Source organism: Armigeres subalbatus, chromosome 3 (genome assembly GCF_024139115.2).
Source record: "Armigeres subalbatus isolate Guangzhou_Male chromosome 3, GZ_Asu_2, whole genome shotgun sequence".
In the NCBI taxonomy this organism is placed as follows: Eukaryota; Metazoa; Arthropoda; class Insecta; order Diptera; family Culicidae; genus Armigeres; species Armigeres subalbatus.
In genome coordinates this window covers 226,802,583-226,823,873 of record NC_085141.1, presented here as the reverse complement: position 1 = coordinate 226,823,873, position 21,291 = coordinate 226,802,583, and the positions used below count along the sequence as shown (strand labels likewise).

Here is a 21,291-nt window from a genome sequence, read left to right as displayed (position 1 = left end):
AAATTCTCATTAAATAGAATTTCTATCGGAGAAGAGTGGTTTGGTAGAAAGCCATTTGGCCGAAGGCCACTAAGCCGAAAGTTACTTGGCCGAATATGTCGTTTTACCGAACATACTATAAGGCCGAAGCCCACCCAACTAACAATTTTGGTGCTTTAAGCTTTATCTTCTGTATAACATTCGAATAAAAGCAGCAAATGCTGAATAAAAAGTAAGCCACCACAATTAACTCCTTAAGGTTCAACTCGATTATTACTCAAATATCTATCAGCTAGTCAGTTTGTGCCGATTGTCTTTCACCTTTTATCGTTTATGCAGCTTCCATACAGCCATAAAACAGCATAGTCTGAATTAGAAACACAGTTAATCGATTAAGAGCTCATGTATGCAATTGTGTTGCTTATTAGCAACTTTCCTTATTACGATGAGTAACATTCACTTTCAATACGCTTTCTCTCTTGTTATAGCACTAATAAGACAGCGTAATGTCGCTATAAACGAATTAACGAAGCTTTTTCGCAACTTCTGTATCCTTGATGGTTGCACAACGTTTAAATAAACCTTAAGGCTCAAGACTCCATAACTCTGTTTTGAAAATTAATGACGTTATTGCTTGTTAGTATAGGTGAGGCAACTAGTACTAAAAGGGACGAAAATTTGAGGTGGGTGGAAGTGGGGTGGTAAAAGCTTGTTAGCTGCTACATAATGTTGCCAGATGCAACAAAATGTTTATTTTTGAGCATTTATGAAATATTTATTATATGGAAACTTATTTTAAAATTCTTCATACACCACTGGGCTTTCAACATACAGTGTTATGGAAAGTACGGTAAAACACTTTGATTCTCCGAATATTTACATTTTATCCGGTAAAATTTCGTGTACCGAGCCCACTGAGACAGTTTCCCAAATTGATGTAAGACGAAATTATGTCTTTTTTATTCTTCATCCGCAGACTGTTTGTTTGCGTGAGTCTCGTGCCATCCATCCACACTTTCTTGTGCGCAGTGCAAATAGAACAGAATCGAGTTGAATTAGGCTGTGGCACACAGCCTTGAAAGAGTGCTAGCCACAGATACTGATTTATTAGTTCTAATCTGTAAAATGAGAAAGGAATAATGAAATGTACATTTGACACCAAAACCGATTATATGTTGAGAAATTATTCTACGAAAACATTGATTGTGGGGGGAGAAAATAGTAAAAGTATGTGCTGTCGTCTGTTTGGTCGTGGCTGCTGCTGCGGCTGTCGTGGTTTTGTTTTTTTACTGCATGGTAGATGAATGGAACGATAAAATTAAATGTCAACCATTCTCCACCCTGCCAACAGAAGCTTGCATAATCTTTTCATTTTTTCTGTACTCTGAAATAAATTTATACTAAATAGATTTAAAGTCATTCTAATCGGCTATTCGCCTGGTTGACCCCAAACTCGTATTCGAACCAACAATACTGGGATAGTATAACTTTAAGAAAATCGTTCGTTAGTATAAGTTAGATTTATGACTGTTTAGTTTATATTGAATTTGTTTATAATTTGGAGGTTATGTCGGTTTGTTTTCTTTTTTCATGTTGAAAAAATTTAAATAAGAATGAAAGTAAAGCTCTTACGCAGAAAAGTTTATATTATTTTTATTTATTAAACCATGTTGTTATATACGCTAAAAAGATTTGATCGCTCTGGGACCAACTGCAGGAGCCGGGGTTTGATAAACTGGATGAAAGTGCGTGCGGCTGGTCTTGTCCGGTGCTGGGCTGTCTTCGAGTGAGGATGAATAATAATTCCTCCTACCAATCACTAAGTCAAGAATGTGACCGTCTAGACACTGCAGGCTTACACTTCCCTATAGGGAAAAAATCGGGCCTAGTGGTACCATCCGTTCTCGGATGATCGATTTTGATCAAGAATATTATCAATTCAGTGCAAAGCCGAGTTATAGCCGCTAACAAAGTTGGATTTTTCTCACAATCCATACGTTAAACCTAACTTCGGAAGTGGTGCGCTGTTTTCATTTGGTGATGTGCTATACAGCGCACCACTTCCGAAATTAGGTTTAACGTATGGATTGTGAGATAAATCCAATTTCGATAGCGGCTATAATTCGGTTTTCTACTGAATTTATAATAGATTCCGGTAGTGAGAAATTCCACTGCGGCCGGAATATGGAAATTAGGAGTCCGTGGGTTGACCATCGTTTCACTTGCCATTCGCTACAGCATGCCGGAACCGTATATTTATACATTTCTATTTGGCGTTCCATATCGGCTTTTCGTGGCGATCTGAAAATATGTTTTTATTTAGTTTATGTTTGATGGACTACAAGAGGAATGAAAAATAACGGTGGCATGTGTCGTATACCAAAAACAAAATACGGTTTCATAAGTTTTCGCTGACCAAAAAGCAAATTCTGAATACTTACGATTCCTCCGGCGCCGTTAGCACGTGATACGTTCTCTGAATAAAATCCAAGCTCTATCAAAATCCAATTTCTTGCCCTGCTGGAATATGGCCGGAACTGACCCTTGTTTTTGGTGGAGGTGAAGGCGATATCATGATCTGCTATTTCGGAGGTCTTTACTCCCAGTGGTACAACACCAATGCGTAAATCTATAGCTTAAATCTAAATCTAAAACTTCACCTTTCTCACACAAATCTAAACATTTCAACGCGGTGACTTGACTAGAGCAACATTTTCTTAAACAAAAATGGCGTAAATGGGAGAAAATATGAAATTTCACCAAAGACAAAATGCAAACAAACAATATGTTCACGCTATTCCTACTTAGTATAAAAATAATGCTGGATAGTATACTTTTTATACTATGTAAGGTATAAATGTCAAAAATGATTGAAAAGCTTAATTTCAAACCCTTCATGGATTTATTTTATTTCTGAGTGTGGTTGATTTGATTATTTCGACAAACCGCAATAATTATTTGATTAAATAAATCTGGCAACGATGAAATGATGATTCTTTTCTTGTATATGCATAAAGTTGTTTGCGTGTCGACTAGCATGTTCGATGTATTGTTTTGATATTTCTAAGTTGCTTTGCCGAGATTTTGAGCGCACTATTTCACCTAATGCGGTAGTGAATTTGGGTGTTCCGAATTTTGCAACATTCACAATACGGCTGTCAAATTTGTCTCTCACTTCAAATTTTTTAAAGCAGTTTTCGTTGATTTTTCGACATGGAGTGAAGAAATTGGTGTTCAACATCAAAGACAAAAGTGAAAGTTAGGTAGTGAATTATGTTTAGTTGTGATAAAATCAAGAAAACGGCGAGGAAATAACAAGTGAAAAACTGAGTGCATGTTCAAGATAAGTGTATGGGTGTGTTTCGATCGTTCGGAGTTGGTGTGTGTACAATTAGTATACGAAAATTTGTCTAGGAAAAAAGCAGTTTTAAGCGCTGTTCAGTTAATTAATTAATAATTAAATAGTTAGTTGAGTGAAAAATTCATATGAAAATGCCATGAATATACGTTGACAGAGGTAAGTTTTTGAATAGCAGTGAAATATTGAATTTTGGCTAAAATTGCATTAGTATTAGTGCGAATGAGAACAAAATCATCTTCATCATCAAATTGATTACGGTTTATAGAGCCTTAAACTGCTTCTTTTTATAGCTTATCAGTATGGAACGTCAAAACCGCAATGTTTACATTTGATTTTTGTTGCCGGAGCTGTGTATGAGCTATTGATTTCTGTAATGCAGCTTAAAAGGTATTCAGCTTCTCGTATAGCAACTGACAAAGCGCTGTCATAGATGCTAGCAGATAGTGTAAGAAAACAAGCCATTTAGAAGCAATATTTCTGTTGACGGTTACTGTAAAACGATTAGCAGCGGATGCTGCTGCATGCAGGTCGAGAAATTGTTGCCTAAAAACAATTTCAGCGATTGATGATGGATAAAAGTTAGCCAATACAAAATGCTGAAAGATGTTTGAATAATAATTGAATTAATGCTGAAAGTACTATTTTTAAGCTTATGTGCTAAAAGCAGCATGTAGAACTCTTTCTAACGTTTATACAGCTCGAAACTGAAAATAGCTTTAGTAAAACAACCTAGATGGTATGCGAAGAAGCACATTTTCTCTGTTATATACCATATGTCAAAGTGACTGTGTTGACAGAGCAGCAGCCATTGAATCCGGAGATAAGCTGATCGAATCCAGGTAGCAACAAAATTGGAAGTGACGGACGGTCACACTTTTGGTTGGCTTTCACACACACGGTAGCGGCAATAGGTCGGACGGAAAAGGTATTAAAGCCAGGTGCTTCGCACTACGGCTCATTCTGTGATCGGACGTCGTGACGGACGGTCACACTCTTGGGTTGGCTTCCCCGCAGACGGTAGTGGCAGAAGGTCGGACGGACCTTTCCCCTTTCGGAGGAAGAGGAATAAAAGCGGTGGTGCTTCGCACCACGGCTCTGTTTGGAGGAAGAAGGTACGGGTGAATCTTTAATTGGAGCACGGCTCCCTTTCAGAGGAAAAGAGGAAAAGGTAATTGCACCATGGCTCCCCGTTTGGAGGAATAGTTCGGCTGGTTCTTACGCTGAACATCTTGACGGACGGTCATACTTTTGGTTGACAGTAGGTCGGACGGGCCTACCCTCTCACCAGTAGGTCGGACGGGCCTTGTCTCTTCCTAGTGGGTCAGGCGGGCCTTCTATTCCTAATAGGTCGGACGGGCCTACTCTCTTCCCAATAGGTCGGACGGGCCTACTCCCTTCCCAATAGGTCGGACGGGCCTACTCTTTATATTATCATGGAAGACAGGTCACAGCGGAATGCTTTACCGCCGCGACCACCAATGGCAACAGAAGATTTCGACAAATTCCATACAGCTTCTCTTGGAATTTCTAACAAATTCTCGAAACTTCAAAGTAGTTCTCGTGGAAAATCCGAAAATAATTTCCAAATGAGTTTTTGGAAAATTATCTGGGGAAGTTCATTAGTTTCTTCCAGCGGAATTCAAAAGATTTTCCCGTTAGGCTGTGAATGCAATGTAACGGAAAGTAATGGTATCGGCAGGATTAGACATAAAACTTCTGTAAAATCCTGCCGATCCGTTTCACATTGCGTTTGAGCCTTTAATGTCTTGAAAAAAAGCCTAAAAAAACGCATTTTTTTCTCAATCAATAGCATAATAAATTTTCCACGCCGATTCACGCCGCCGCCGCCGCCGGGTAAAATGGCTTCCGGCGTGACGTCGAAAACGCCGCCGCCGCCGACCAAAATTTAGACAAACGCCGCCGCCGGCGATTTTTGGACCGGCGCACACCTCTACACACAAAGCGAGAGAGGCATTATCACACTTAGATTGCAAAAATTTTTAGTGTTTAAAGTGCATTGTCATGTGTTAACAGTCAATCCTCTGGTTCAGAGCGTTTATTACACTTTGGAACAACGGCGCTACGTCGAATGATGTCATTATCAGTGTCGTATTTTTTAAAATTAAGGCTATTTAGTTTCTTTTTCTGAAGGGGCACTGATATATAAGGTCGTTTGTAAGGACCTATATTCGGCAACTGAAACAAATATAGTAAAATTAGTGCTAAAAGAAGTATCTTTTAAAATGAGTCCCATATAATAGAGGCGCCAGCTCAAATGTTTGTTTGATATGTTTTAAGAATGTATTTGAATATCCAATAAAACATTTATTTTGTAGGACTAAGTTTTATAGATGTAATAGTGGTAGAAAGGGAAATGGTTGCGATGAACAGTGAATGGTGGATAATGGTAGCTTTTGGAATTACATGTTGAACTACATTCTGACTGTAGATGTCAACAGTTGATACCACGCCATTGATTAGAATCAGTGAAATTGCACAATGAGTCTACTGAAAGGCTGACTGAGATTAGTTAATCATTTTACAGTGCAAGTTTCAGTAACCTAAAAAATCAATGTTGGCGCCGGTCACGTCCTTAAAGTAAGTTATGAAAACAGAAGAGACATTGTTTACGTGTTTACCTCTGAGTCTCCACAAAAATCACAGGAAGAACATTTGTTAATGGGTAGGTATCGTTGAGTCTGGATTCACAATTATGAGTGATGTGGCCGTCTGAGCTTTTTAGACGCTAGCATGAACAATCATAAATACGATAAATAGCGTCAGTGGCGTAGCCACGGGGGTGGTTTTGGACATAAGCCCCCCCCCCCAGAGACAACATTTTAAGAAGACATTTTTTTTCGAATTTTTTTTTCAGAAAAAAAACCCAGATCGCAATTTTGTAATGAGGATACACCCGGTTCTTTTTTTTACACGGGTGGGTTTTAGTTGATTCCGACCTTAAGCGTTGACGAAAGAGAAAGTGAAAGTTTGTTTCTTTTCCGGTCGTGTTTCTTCAGTAAGCGGATCGGCCGGTCGTCGAAGTTGAGTTTTGCTTTGTGCGGAAGGCAAAACGATCGGCCGGTCGCCGTAATTTTGTTCTGCTTTGCGCGGGTGAGTGAATAAATCAGAAAGGGAAAGTTTCAGACAGCGAGAGTGTTATTTCCCATTCCATAGATCGCATCACTTACCGAAGTGAATCCAGATAAATTATCCTTTGTAACTAAAATGATATCCTATCCCAAGACAATCGTGGAGATGCAGAGGTATACTCGGTCTCTAGTAGCAACGAGAGTCGGACTAACAATCCTTCTCTTCCTATATGACAATAAGGACGTGGCCGGCGCCGTTATTGACTTTAGATATTTGAGCTCCCGAAACGTGTACATTGAGAATCGGTAGCTAGTCCCAAGCCCCATTTATTGTGTTCTCTGTACAATTTCGCAAGTTCTAGTCAATCACGGAGTAGCAACTACGAATAGTGCGGTCATAATGCTCATGCTCATGCTCATTCCGACCTTCAGGGTTGATGAAACTATGAGTTAACCCCATGAAAAAATTCACAAAAATCAAAGAAAATTCAGGTTGTATTTAAAAAGCTGTGCAGGTCAAGCGGGAAATTAAAAAATACCAACCGTGTGAAAAAAATAAATACACCCAAATTTCAGGAATACATGCGCAGAAAACTCAAAAACAGTTATTGTTGACAGAAGGCCAATAATATTATCCATTGAGTAAAACACTGACGAAACACTGAACTGACAATAAATAATGTTAATTCAATACTATTTTCACGTTCGAAACAATAAAAAAGTATTACTGGCGGGGTTAAACTGTGGCATGATGAGGCACGTGACCTACAAAATTGAATATTTTCCCTGAGGTTTCTAAATATACGCCTACATTTTTCAGAAAAATTAAACTATCCCGTCAATTTCGATAAATACTGGAGAAACTTCCGAAACAATTATTGAAGCAACTTTCGTATAGGAATTTCTGGAGAAACTTGAGAAAAAAATCCTGAAGGTGTTTTGCGGTGGAATTCCTACAGAAAATCCAGAAAAAAAATCCTAAAGGACTTCATGAAGTAATTTCCATAGGAAATTCTAAAAATTTCATGGAATTTTATCGGAAATTTAGTTAAATATTTCTTTGAGTATTCCGTAGAAAATTCCTTGATAAATTCTTCAAGAATTCTTTTGAAAATTCCACTAGAATGTTTTCCCGGAAATCCTTCAAGGTTTTTACATACTTCCCGATGGAAATCCTGAAAGAAATATCGGAGGAGTAGCTAACACAAAATCCAAAAAAATCCTAAAAGAAATTCCCAAAGGAATTTTTTAAAAGAAATTTCTGAAAGAATTCTAAAATCCGAATGATTCTCGAAAGAATTTCTGTGTAAAGAGATGCCCGAAAGAATTCTTAAATGAATTTCCTATGTAAATTATAAAGGGATTACTGAAGAAATTGCAAAAGAAGTTTTCGAAGGATTCCAAAAAGAATTACCGAAAGAACTCATGGAGGAACCCTAATTAAATTCCATGACGAAGATTCCTAGATTTTTTGAAGGAACTGCTTGAGGAATTACTGGGGACATTTTTTTCTGAAATACTCGGTGAATGAATTCTTGAAAAAATCTGGAGAAATTCCTGAAACAATTTTGGAAGAAATTTATGAAACATTTTCCGCAAGAATTTCCGGAGAACATTCTAAGATTTCTCTCTTCGAACTTTCGAAGAAATATCTCAAAAAAATCCATAAAAATCGAAGTAATTTCCGAAGTAATGTCTTAAAAAAAAATCATGTATAGATATTATTTTAGAAGAAGAAGAAAATTCCTGAAATTTCGTCATCCGTTTTGGAAGGAATCCATGGAACAAATTCGGTTGAAATTACTAAAGAGATTTCAGATGGAATATCCCATGGAATACCATGCAGAATTCCTGAGATAGTTTCCTAAGGCATTTATATAGGAGATTATAGAAGAATGCATAGATATTTTTTTTAAAAGGAATTTCCGGAAAAAAACATCAAGGAATTTTCAAAAGTTTTCCTGAAGAAATGTTCGAAGGAACTAATGAAGGAAGTTCCAGAGAATATCATGGAAGAAATTCAAAAGAAATTCCTGGAGGAATTTTTAATAGAATTTATGGATTATTTTCCGGGCGATTTTTTGATGATATTTCCACCACTAATAACGGGGCCTTCTAGATCTACGGAATAAACGTAGTGCCGATATCGCGTCTGATCATCACCTCCTCATCGGCGAAATACGCCTTCGCATTGCGCGGATTCGTCGGCAGGAGGAAAGAGTTGGACGACGATTCAACACACGCCGACTGGAAGATGCCACGGTGAAACGGTCCTTCGTTGAAGAACTGGAGACGCGTGCTGCAGATATTCCGGAAGGTGGCAGCGTGGAATACCAATGGACCGCCATCAAGAATGCCTTCATCGCCACCAGTGGGAACAATCTGGGCGAACTACGTACCCAGAGAAAACAATGGATCACCGATGAGACCTGGAGGAAGATAGAGGAGCGAAGAGAAGCCAAAGCCGCGATAGAGCGATCGAAAACCAGAGGAGCCAAAGTCTAATCCCGTCAACGATACGCGGTTCTTGAGAAGGAAGTAAATCGCTCATGTCGACGGGACAAGCGAGCGTGTGCAGACTCTCTGGCTGGCGAAGGAGAGAGAGCTGCCGCAACCGGGGACATTTGCCTCCTCTACGATATCTCACGACGCTGGGGCGCCCTGAGACGCAAGGGGGTTCCTGAGAAAATCATCGGTCTCATCGAAGCACAGTACGAGGCCTTTTCGTGTAGAGTGCTGCACAATGGGGTCCTGTCCGACCCTATCCAGGTCGTAGCTGGTATGAGGCAAGGATGTATTCTATCACCGTTATTGTTCCTCATCGTAATCGATGAGATTCTGGTAGATGCGATTGACCGTGAACCAAACCGCGGGCTGTTATGGCAGCCTATAACCTATGGAGCCTATAACCAAAATACGAATTTTTAACCCTAACTAATTAACTCTAACTCAAATTTTTAAATCTGTGCTGTTATACGCTAGAGAAACATGGTGTGTATCAGTGGAGAACACTCAACGGCTGCAAGTGTTCATTAACAGATGCCTGCGGTATATAATTCGGACCTGGTGGCCTCACAACTGCTGTGGCGAATCTTTTTTGACCGCAGTTTCTTCTGGAGCCCGTAGTAGGGCCGACTTCCACAGACTAACATTATAGGGCACTGCACGGAAACATCTCTTTCTCTTTCGTTCCTCATAAATTTTGACGTTTACTGGCCTTGTTGTTTTCTAATTTCTTTGCAGCGAGAAAGAGACAAAGCAGTCCGTGCAGTGCCCTATTATCAGCCGTAAGCAAAGATTCAATGTAAACGAATTCATCGACCACCTAGAATGTATCCCCGTATATCGTAAGGTTGCTTCCCAGGCGGGCCCTGTCGCGCTCGATTCCGCCCACAAGCATGTACTTTGTCTTCCATGCATTCACCACCAGTTCTACTTTTGTTGCCTCACGTTTCAGGCGGGTGTACAGTTCTACCACCTTTGCAAATGTTTGGCCGACAATATCCATGTCATCCGCGAAACAAATAAATTGACTGAATCTGTTGAAAATTGTTCCCGGCTATTATACCCGGCTCTTCGCATGACACCTTCTAACACAGTACATTGGGCGTTTTTTCCTTAATTTGCATCTCACACAATAAAATTAATTTTTGACCATACAAATTAGCACTGAGTCGAAAGCTTTTAAATGTATCTATTTGCTGAGGGTAATTAAACGGTTATTGGTGTCAAATTCACCTGATACGAATCGATCAAAGCAAAAAAAAAGGTGCGGTCCCCCCTATAAATTTACTCTGAGCGCCATTCAAATGCTCCACGTAGTGCTGCTTCCACCTTTCGATCACCACACGTTCATCCGTCAAGATGCTTCCATCCTTATCCCGGCACATCTCGGCTCGCGGCACGAAACCTTTGCGGGATGCGTTCAGCTTTTGATAGAGCTTGGGTGTTTTTTTTAAAACGTCACAGCTGTTCCATCTCCTCGCACTCTGCTTCTTCCAGGCAGCGTTTCTTCTCCTGAAAGCGGGTCTGCTGTCTCCGCTTCCGTCTATAACGTTCCACGTTCTGCCGGGTCTCTTGCAGCAGTGCGACCGCCTGTGCTGCGTCCTTTTCCTCCAGCATCTATCTACTCTCTTCGTCGAATCAACCGTTCCGTTGCCTTCGTCCCATATACCCGACGTTGTTCTCGACTACTTCGTTAAGGGCTGCTTTAACTGTATTCCAGCAGTCCTCAAGAGAGGCCCCATCAAGCTCACCCTGGCGTATACAGTGGCGACATCAGGTTGCTTCAGTCGCTCTAGGTCGTACCGCGGCGGTCGTCGGTACCGAACATTGTTGATGACGGATAGTTTTGGGCGCAATTTAACCACCACCAGATAGTGGTCAGAGTCGATGTTAGCGCCACGATATGTCCTGATGTCGATAATGTCGGAGTGCTGTCCATCAATCAGAACGTGGTCGATTTGTGATTCTGTCTGCAGTGGTGATCTCCAGGTGTACCGATACGGAAGGCTGTGTTGGAAGTAGGTGCTGCGAATGGCCATATTCTTGGATGCGGTGGAATCAATTAGTCGTAGGCCGTCTTCGTTCGTCAGCCGGTGGGCGCTGAACTTCCCAATAGTTGGTCTAAACTCCTCCTCTTGGCCAACCTGAGCGTTCAAATGTCCTGTGATGATTTTGACGTCGTGGCTTGGGCAGCTGTCGTACTCACGTTCCAGCTGCGCGTAGAATGCGTCCTTATCATCATCAGTGCTGCCGGAGTGTGGGCTATGGACGTTGATTATGTTGAAGTGGAAGAACCGGCCTTTGATCCTCAACCTGCACATTCTTTCATTGATCGACCACCAGCCGATCACGCGCCTTTGCATATCCCATCACTATGAAAGCTGTTCCTAGCTCGTGTGTTTTGCCGCAGCTCTGGTAGATGGTATGATTACCTCTAAACCTAGACCAACATATGAAAAGGGCGTAACAGCCAAAATTTAATCCTTCTGATTCTTCGTGTAGATATGTAGACGAAGAATAAGTAGGAATAAATTTTGGCTGTTCCGCCATTTTCAAATGTTGGTCTAGAAACGTTGGCACCATTGATCCCTTCCAACGAACCTCTTGCAGCGCCGAATCCATGGTCCTTGAGCACATCGGCGAGTATGCGTGTGCTCCCGATGAAGTTGCAGTTCCACGAACCGATCGCTAGTCCCTTTTCGCTAGTCTCTTTTCATCATAGTGGTCTTCGCTGATGGTTCCGGTCCGTATTCTGTTGTTGATTGTTCGTTGCGTATGTTTTTTAAAGTCTGGCTTGTAGGGCCTGACACCAAACCCACTAAATTTCCAGAGGACCATTCCTCCTTATTCCCGGTGGACCATGGCGCACAGTTTCACTTAAAGTCCCTCGCTGGCACTCGAACGATGATCAGCCGCCCCTAACGTGGAGAACAGGCGCTGTTGTGAGCCGATCCTGACATGGAGAACAGACGCTCAGTAAGATTCGCACCTTCGGAGAGGAGCAAACCCCCTTCCCTGTCAGCATACGACCATAGTTCCCACCGGGGTTGGCTACCCGATCTTCCAAAGGTTGCTTGTATCCCGGCCAGCACCACGAGGAGGTGGGAATAGGAGTTGCTGGGTAAGAGGCTAAGGACCGCGAGATGGGGTCTATTTTATTCCTTCAGGTACGCGAAGTACCAATGCTACGCTTTACCCAGCATTTGCATTAGCATTGTTACGGTGTAATTCGTAGATTGGACACTAGTGATACTCATGTTTTACTTTTGAGATCCTTATCTAGAATGCTATCAGAAATCAAGAAGGGGAGTGGTCCTTGATTCCAGTCTTAAACAAAAATAACAAAAGCATGAGGATTACTACTCCTGGCCACGTCCATCTTCACCGTAACTAGGGAGAGGAAGGAAGTCTTGATGTGGTACTTACTTAACGAGAGGCCACCGACTTAGCGACACCCTCATAAATACCACGGAGTTGGATAATAAGAAAGGTGTTCGTTGAGTCAGGATTTGTCTGTACCTGGCAATGTAACCGTGATAGATTTTACCCCGTAACACACCATGTAAAGTCGTCTACCCAGCTACGCTTTACCCAGCATTTGCCGTACCATTACTAGCATTTTTCACCGTATGTGGTAACAACGTAGGAATCGACACACTTGCATATAGTTCATAGAAAACAATATTGATCATTTTGTCGGTTTTTTATAAGAGTGTACCCAGCGTCCTATCCCCTTCCCTGATTTTCGCTCATGGAGAGAAACGAACGAAAAGGCGTAATATCCGAAGCTCAATGAACGAAGATGGTGAGAGGAAAAGGAGATTGTCGATTGAGAGGAGAGTCGTTTAGAGACAGCCGTGGACGTAGGATCGAGATCGGAAACGATTAAAAACGACCGAATACATTTGAAAGTCGACAAGTGGACAGTTAACTCTACAGCCTGGCTGGCTGCCACCACGACGGAGCCGAGAAGAAGCCCGACGAATACCCAGCTGTCGGTCAGTTGTCCAACGCAGCAGCCTCGCCAGCTTCCAGTTCGTGTATCTGGGAAGAAGCGACGACGGATTAGACCACCTTCCTCGTGTACAACACCGGCAGTCTAGCCAACTATCCTCCACCCCCGAAGCCGAGAAAAAGCCTCACCGGTCTCCTCAGAAGAAACGTCTTCGTGGCCAACATCCCTTTTCCCTTCGTTCGTGAAAAGCTACGTCAGTTTGATTCACTACCCACGTGTCCAACCCTATGATACTAGCCGGCTATCCACCCGCGGAGCCGCGATCAAGCCCGACGAAAATGCAATTCAAGCCTCGACGGAGCCGGGATCAGAACGAACTTCTCCGTGGTCAACCTTCATTTCGGCAGTTAATTTCGACTAGTCGAGAATCGATCTCGGCGAACCCCGTTGCCGGTACCGTAGAGTACCACATGTATGCCCCACTACATGCGCATGCCAACCATGGACCCCAACTTCGTCAACGGTCCCAATTCCTATTCCTAACTACTAACCCTTCCCATTTAAAAATGAAAAAATAAATATCAGTAAAAATCTATTTATAGTGTTAATTACTTTAATAGGCTATCCCTATTTGCATGCAGAGCTAGTTTGGGACGTGCGGACGTCCACTGCAAAGACGTATGGACGTCGGTAGTAGTTACACATTTGTCAATAAATTTCAACGGTTCAGTAAAATTTGATTCTAGGTTTAATAGAATCGAAAACATTCGAAAATGACTGAAGATTTAAAGAATCGGTATATTTTATCTTATAATTGCTATACCTCAGAAACGGTAGCACTTAGAAAAAAATAATCTATACCGTTTCCACTGGAAATTTAACGCACTTTCATAAAATCGGGTCGATAAAAACGTAAAAAAGTATTCCGACCATTTAAAAAAAACCAACTAATTTAAAAAAATTAAAACTTTTGGTCCATAATTTCTCCATTATGACTTATAATGCAAAAAATACATATATTATCTGCTACAACCAGGGTTTGCAGAAATCGCTCTCAATAGATAACGAACGACGATAAAAGAGAGGCAAAAACTGTTCCGAATCATAACAAGCTATGATAACAAATTTATCAAACTTGTATACAAGTGCGAAAAACAGAATCGGATAGGCAGCCCCCACAGAAAAATTGTAATTCTCGCTTTGTTTTCGCTCATTTCGTGTTGGTTACTGCACAGCTGTGTAGAACAACTTAAAATGCATCATCATAGCCAGTGCTCCCCGCATTTGGTGTTTTCTAAAAGAAATTCATTTTCAAATTGCTCTCTATTATGACAGCTTGCAAAAAAGGTTCTCGCGGTATGCTACATATCGTATATGTATACAGAAATGATAAGTGAGAGACTTGTTCATTCTCTTTAAAATTAAATCTCTGGCTACAACATATAAAAAAATATAAAATATTGAAAAATTCGTTTTCGAGAAAATTGATTTTTTAGTTTTATTTTCAATATTTGAACAATGTTTTTTCGCAGTGTATATTTTTTCACATACCCTAAATGATTACCTAAAATTTCACCGAAGACATCAAAACGATCGGACAAGCCGTTTTCAAGTTAATTTTTTTAAGGTGTTCAAGGTGTTTTGCTTAGGCCCTTGTCAAAAGTTAGGCTAGAGTCAAAATGGCAAACCAATGATGCAAATTATATTTTTTGATCACAAATATACAAAATTTCAGAGAAATCAAAAAGTACATAAATTAATCGATCTTCGATTTCACAGAGAATTGCTCATCTTTCTTTCTTCTTGTTTCTTCTTCTTTCTCAATTATTTCTTCTTCCTTTCTCCTCCTGTCTTCTTCATTTTTCCTTCTTCGCTTTTTTCTCCCTTCTGCCTACTTTCTCATTCCTTATTATTCATTCTTTCTTCCTTCTTCTTTCTTCTTTCATTCTCCTTCCCTCAGCCTTCTTCCTTCCACCTTCTTCCTTTCACCTTCTTCCTTCCACCTTCTTCCTTCTTACTTTTTCCTTCTGCCTTCTTCCTTCTTTATTCCTTCCTCCTTCCTTTTCCTTCTTCTTTCTTCTTTCTTCTTTCTTTTTTCTTCTTTCTTGATCTTTCCCTCAGTCTTTTTTCTTCTTTCTTTTTCCTTCTTCCTTTTTCCTTCTTTCTTCTTCCTTCATCTTTCTTCCGTCTTCCTTCTACCTTCTTCCTTCTTGCTTCTTATTCTTTTCTTCTTCCTTCTTCCTTCTTCCTTCTTCCTTCTCATTTTTCCTTGTTCCTTATTCCTTTTTCCTTCTTCTTTCTTCCTTCCTCCTTCTTCCTTTTTCTTTCTTCCTCCGTCTTCCATCTTCCTTCTTATTTCTTCCTTCTTTTTTCTTCCTTCTTCCTTCTTCCTTCTTCTTTTTTCCTTCTTCCTTCTGATGAAGATGTGAAAAATTTCTCCGCAATAAAAATAGCACGTGCTATCCAAGCATTCGGGCTGCGAAATGGTGAGTTGACATCCGGGAAGAGGCGTCTAACATAGCTCTGGTCCTCACAAGTTCCAATACTCACGCTTCCACGGGTCTTCCGATGACAATTGACCGCCAGCTAAGGGTTGCGTACTTAGCTGGTAGTGCAGCCGGGGCACTGTTATCCTTCTGACATCAGCTAGAGTGAGAGGGTGCGTCCTGTGGGGTCTGCCTAGGATATGGTGGGGTTCGACAGTGGGCTCTGTTGAACTTCTATAAAAAGCTGCATGTGTCCACAAGCAGGCCCTATCAAAGCGACCGTGTGCCGCTCAAAGCGCACTAGCCTAGTCCTGTTGTTGGGTTGGACTTAAAACAAATTTGTCCCGACTGATCGAGCGTCTGTCCACCAAGGAGGTGAGGCTCCAACAGCGTCTGTTCTGGCATCCAGCGGCTGAGTATGAAATGCTATTCCCCGGAAGCTATACCTAAGATGGCAGCCCCATCGCGGGGGATAGGCAACCTTGGGCCAACAACCTACTGTTCCCGAAACATCAATTTGTTCGAGAATCCGATAATGAAAGAATACGGACTGATTTTACGGCGACGACTCTTAGCGCGAAACAACGGACACGAATAGGAACATGGAACATTTGAGCCCTAGTCCAGCAGGGTAAATTGGCACAACTTGCCAATGAGGCACGCCGCATGACTGGGACTGAGTGAAGTTCGTTAGCCAAATTTTGGAGAACACAGAACGCCGTCGGGACAAGTTCAACTATACTCTGGTTTACGAGGTGAACACGCTCCCCGGCATCGTGGAGTAGGCTTCCTACTAAGCGCTCAGGCACACTCTGCGCTTATGAAGTGGGAACCTATAAGTGAAAGGATAATCGTTGCCAGATTTAGAACACGGGTCCGAAACCTTACTATAATCCAATGTTATGCGCCAACCGATGCTGCCGATCTGCAAGACAAAGAGAACTTCTACAGTCAACTCAATGCCGTCGAAGATAGAATTCCGGAGGGTGATATCAAGATCTGTTTGGGCGACTTCAATGCGAAGATCGTATCCGACAACTCGAACCATGAGCGCATTATGGGGCGCCATGGTCTCGGAGGAATGGGCGAAAACGGAGAGCTGTTCGCAGAATTTTGTGGTAATAACGACATGGTAATCGGGGGATCGCTCTTCCCGCATCGACCGGTTCACAAGGTCACGTGGGTCTCCCGTGACGGCTTTACAGAAAATCAAATCGACCACATCTGCATCAGCCGAAAATGGAAACGGAGCCTTCTTGATGTACGGAATAAACGTAGTGCCGATATCGCGTCTGATCATCACCTCCTCATCGGCGAAATACGCCTGCGCATTGCGCGGAAAGAGTTGGACGACGATTCAACACACGCCGACTGGAAGATGCCACGGTGAAACGGTCCTTCGTTGAAGAACTGGAGACGCGTGCTGCAGATATTCCGGAAGGTGGCAGCGTGGAAAACCAATGGACCGCCATCAAGAATGCCTTCATCGCCACCAGCGAGAACAATCTGGGCGAACTGCGCACCCAGAGAAAACAATGGATCACCGATGAGACCTGGAGGAAGATAGAGGAGCGAAGAGAAGCCAAAGCCGCGATAGAGCGATCGAAAACCAGAGGAGCCAAAGTCTTAGCCCGTCAACGATACGTGGCTCTTGAGAAGGAAGTAAAACGCTCATGTCGACGGGACAAGCGAGCGTGGGCAGACTTTCTGGCCGACGAAGGAGAGAGAGCCGCCGCAACCGGAGACATTCGCCTCCTCTACGATATCTCACGACGCTTAAGCGGGGCGAAGATAAATGCAACGATGCCTGAGAAAGACGCGAATGATCAGTTATTGACCGACCCAACTGACCAGCTGAAACGCTGGTTCGAGCACTTCGAACAACTTTTTCAAGTGCCAGCCAGGCCATCACCACCTCGGCATGATCTGTCTAGGATCCGACGTATAACACGCGTCAATACCGAAGCTCCATCACTGCTAGAGATTCAAACAGCCATCCAAAGCATGAAATCGAATAAAGCCCCAGGGGTCGACCGCATACCAGCCGAGATGCTCAAAGCTGACCCCATGACATCCGCTCAACTATTGCATCGTTTATTTCGTAATATCTGGGACACCGCAACTTTCCCGGTCGACTGGATGCAAGGTATCTTAGTGAAGGTGCCCAATAAGGGTGACCTGACTGTATGCGATAACTGGCGAGGCATTATGTTGCTGTGTACCGTTCTCAAAGTTCTGTGCAAAATTATCCTAGCCCGGATTCAGGAGAAGATCGATGCGACTCTCCGGCGGCCGCAGGCCGGATTCCGTGCCGGAAGATCCTGTGTGGACCATATTGTCACGCTCCGCATAATTCTGGAGCAGGTCAACGAATTCCAAGAGTTCCTTTGTATTCATTGACTACGAAAAAGCTTTCGACCGTCTCAATCAGGAGAATATGTGGGGCGCCCTGAGACGCAAGGGGGTTCCTGAGAAAATCATCGGACTCATCGAAGCACAGTATGAGGCCTTTTCGTGTAGAGTGCTGCACAATGGGGTCCTGTCCGACCCTATCCGGGTCGTAGCTGGTGTGAGGCAAGGATGTATTCTATCACCGTTACTGTTCCTCATCGTAATCGATGAGATTCTGGTGGATGCGATTGACCATGAACTAAACCGCGGGCTTTTATGGCAGCCTATAACCATGGAGCACCTAAATGACTTCGAATTGGCGGATGATGTTGCACTCCTCGCGCAACGGCGCTCTGATATGCAGAGTAAGCTCAACGACCTTGCCGAGCGCTCCTCTTTGGCAGGTTTAGTCATCAACGTCAACAAAACCAAATCGTTGGATGTAAACACGGTGACTCCTTCCAGTTTCACAGTAGCCGGGCAACCAGTGAAGAATGTTGAAAGCTTCCAATATCTTGGTAGCCAAATGGCGTCAGACGGCGGTACCAAGATCGACATAGGCACACGAATCAAGAAAGCAAGGGCTGCCTTTGCGGGTTTAAGAAATATCTGGAAAAACAGGCAGATAAGTGAACGCACCAAAATACGAATTTTCAACTCTAACGTGAAATTTGTGCTGTTATACGCTAGCGAAACATGGTGTGTATCAGTGGAGAACACTCAACGGCTGCAGGTGTTCATTAACAGATGCCTGTGGTATATAATTCGGGCCTGGTGGCCTCACAACTGGATCTCAAACAACGAGCTCCATCGTCGTTGTCACCAGAGGTCGATAGCAACAGAAATTCGGGATCGGAAGTGGGGCTGGGTCGGCCACACTCTACGTAGGGGCGGAAACGAAATTTGTAAACAAGCATTAGACTGGAACCCAGCGGGACATCGCAGCAGACGCAGACCCAGAGGCTCATGGCGGCGAAGCCTCAATAAAGAAATAAAAGAAGTCGACCGAAATCTAACCTGGCAACAGGTTAAAGCGATAGCCGGGCAACGCTTAGGATGGAGATCTTTCAAGTCGGCCCTTTGCACCACCGGAGGTGTACAGGATCCATAAGTAAGTAAAAAGTATCCAAGCATTCACCGCCGGCATTTACCACGCGGCGAATTTTTATTGGAAAATATCGAAGTAGCTGTTTTTCTGGAGGTATGTTTTTCTTAGTATCTGGAGCGTATTTTTCTTGCGACCAAAAATGAGCGAAAGAGTAAATTTTATTATGAGCAGTACAGTATCAAAACCGGATTAGGAAAAATACGCAATGAATCGCCTGCTTTGAGCGTGCTTACAGCGGCACACTAGGAGTTAACTTTTGGAAATCAGTATGGCGAAAGGCATCTAATGTTTAATATCTCGAAAATTAGCACCTTGATCGAACAAATATTTGGTAGGCGTAGTAGCGGACACCTTCCTACATAACTGGTACCAAATAGCTTTTCGTGAAAAGTTCCAACTGTTGAGAAAATCCGCGTTAGATGTCTTTCGCCATACATACTTCGGATGGTTAACTCATGCTGGTTATTTTCGCATATACGTTAGCGCCTGGTGCTGGCAGCGGCGGGTAGGAAACCAGCCTCTGTATGTGATTCATTACGCAAAAAGTGCTGATTTGAATTTCAACAAAATTTTGCCTATCTTTTACTTTACTTTGGTTTACTTTTTGTCAAATCCCTGTAGAAAACACAGACGTAGTCCCACATCAAAAATACTGAAAAGCAGCTGTCTTTGATGGAAAATGTTAATTAGGAATGAGTGTCTGTTTAATGAAATTAAGGTTGTGAAAATTCATTTTTTTGCAGCAGGGATTAAACATCAATGAATGCAATATTCCTTATTAAAATTTCTTACTTGGCAGCCAACTGCCAGTATAATCTATATCTATATCTATTGTCATCTTTGCTTTGGGCTGAGCACAAATAAAAAAGTATTACTATTCTATTCCTATGCGTTATCTCTTTTTATTGGTTCGGTAGCTACAGTTTTACGATAATCTGTTCATATATTTCCGAAATAGAATCTATTTGAAATGAATCGCCTGCTTTGAGCGTACTTACAGCGGCACAGAAGGAGTTAACTTTCTGAAATCAGTATGGCGAAAGGCATCTACGGTTCGATTACTCGAAATTAAGCACCTTAATCGAAAAAATATTTGGTAGGCGTAGTAGCGGACACCATCCTTCATAACCGGTACCAAATAGTTTTTCATGAATAGTTCCTAGTCTTGAGAAAACCCGCGTTAGATGTCTTTCGCCGTACAAATTTCTGGCGGTTAACTCATGCTGGCTATTTTGCGCATATACTATAGCGCCGGGATGTGATGGCGGCGAGTAGAAAATCAGCCACTGCCAATAATTCATTAAAAACGAAAAAGTGGTAAAACGTGTGTCCACGATATCACCAAACTGAGAATTACACGAGATACTTAACACTTCACATTCCGTTGGAGGTTACACTGTCCATAATCGGAATCGAAGAGTAAACCGGATGGACACTCTCGCTCTTTGGCCACTCCTTGGAAACATTGGATGAACTTGCCGCAAGCCCCGTCCACTGGCAAATTTTTGAAACCGCTAGTCGGACACTTCACACATCCGGCATTGATGGGACGATCACAAACTTTTTGCTGAGCGTTGTAATGCAAACCGGCAGCACAGCTCATTGCAATAGCGTTTCCGTTGCTACATGAATAGTAGCGATTGCATCGGGACAGATCCGGTTGCGTACTGCCGTTGAGCTGACCATTGCAGCTTTGGGCATACGATTGGCTCACTAAAAGCAAACAGGAGGCAACGCATAGTACTGTCGTGGTGGAAGAAAATGGATTACTAAATTTGAATTTTTGGAAAATGTTGTTACCTTAACCCACTTTTCATTTTCGATGCTGTCTACTTCAGATGTGGCCTGGAAGCTATTGGATTCGTTGGACATTGTATCCTTCGTTTTATCTAGCGTGCAAAATATCGTCAGCGGAAATTGTCTCATAGATAAAATGAACTCAATTACATCGCTCGTGACTGGTGTCAACATAACATGCAATTCGTATCGGCGACTAATCAAAGTCCAAGAATCGAAGTGTTATCTCGAAGATACAAAAGACAAAACGTATCAACGCTTACACTACCATGATTAATCATTTGCCCCTACAACGAGCACTAGATACTAATGTCTTATCAGCAACAGAAACGAAATTTCTAACGACGGTTCATATGCTAGGAATTCCCAAGAAGAATACGCAAGGCCGAATCAAGAATAAGACACCAAAGATGGCCCTACGGATATGAGCAATGAGCATATGTAGCGGTGACGTATAGTACCACTCAATAGAAAAGTAAAAAGACACCTTGCTGACATTGCACAGAATTCGGTCAATACTGCATTGTGCTTGATTACTTATATTTGTTTGCAGACAGATTGATTGAATTAGTATTGTTAACGTTTCTGTAAATGTATTGCAAATGATTGTAAATCTGATA

The 21,291-nt window shown here is 42.3% G+C and overlaps 1 protein-coding gene across 1 annotated transcript; it reads right to left on the bottom strand.

The window, feature by feature from the left end:
• Nucleotides 1–19,748: 19,748 nt before the first annotated feature.
• On the bottom strand, nucleotides 19,749–20,733 carry LOC134220486 (probable endochitinase). Its single transcript, XM_062699547.1, has 2 exons — nucleotides 20,685–20,733; nucleotides 19,749–20,617 (listed from the first exon to the last, which is right to left on the bottom strand). Exons 1-2 carry the CDS (start codon nucleotides 20,689–20,691, stop codon nucleotides 20,241–20,243), a joined length of 384 nt encoding a protein of 127 aa, XP_062555531.1. The 5' UTR covers nucleotides 20,692–20,733; the 3' UTR covers nucleotides 19,749–20,240.
• Between the last annotated feature and the right edge of the window lie 558 nt (nucleotides 20,734–21,291).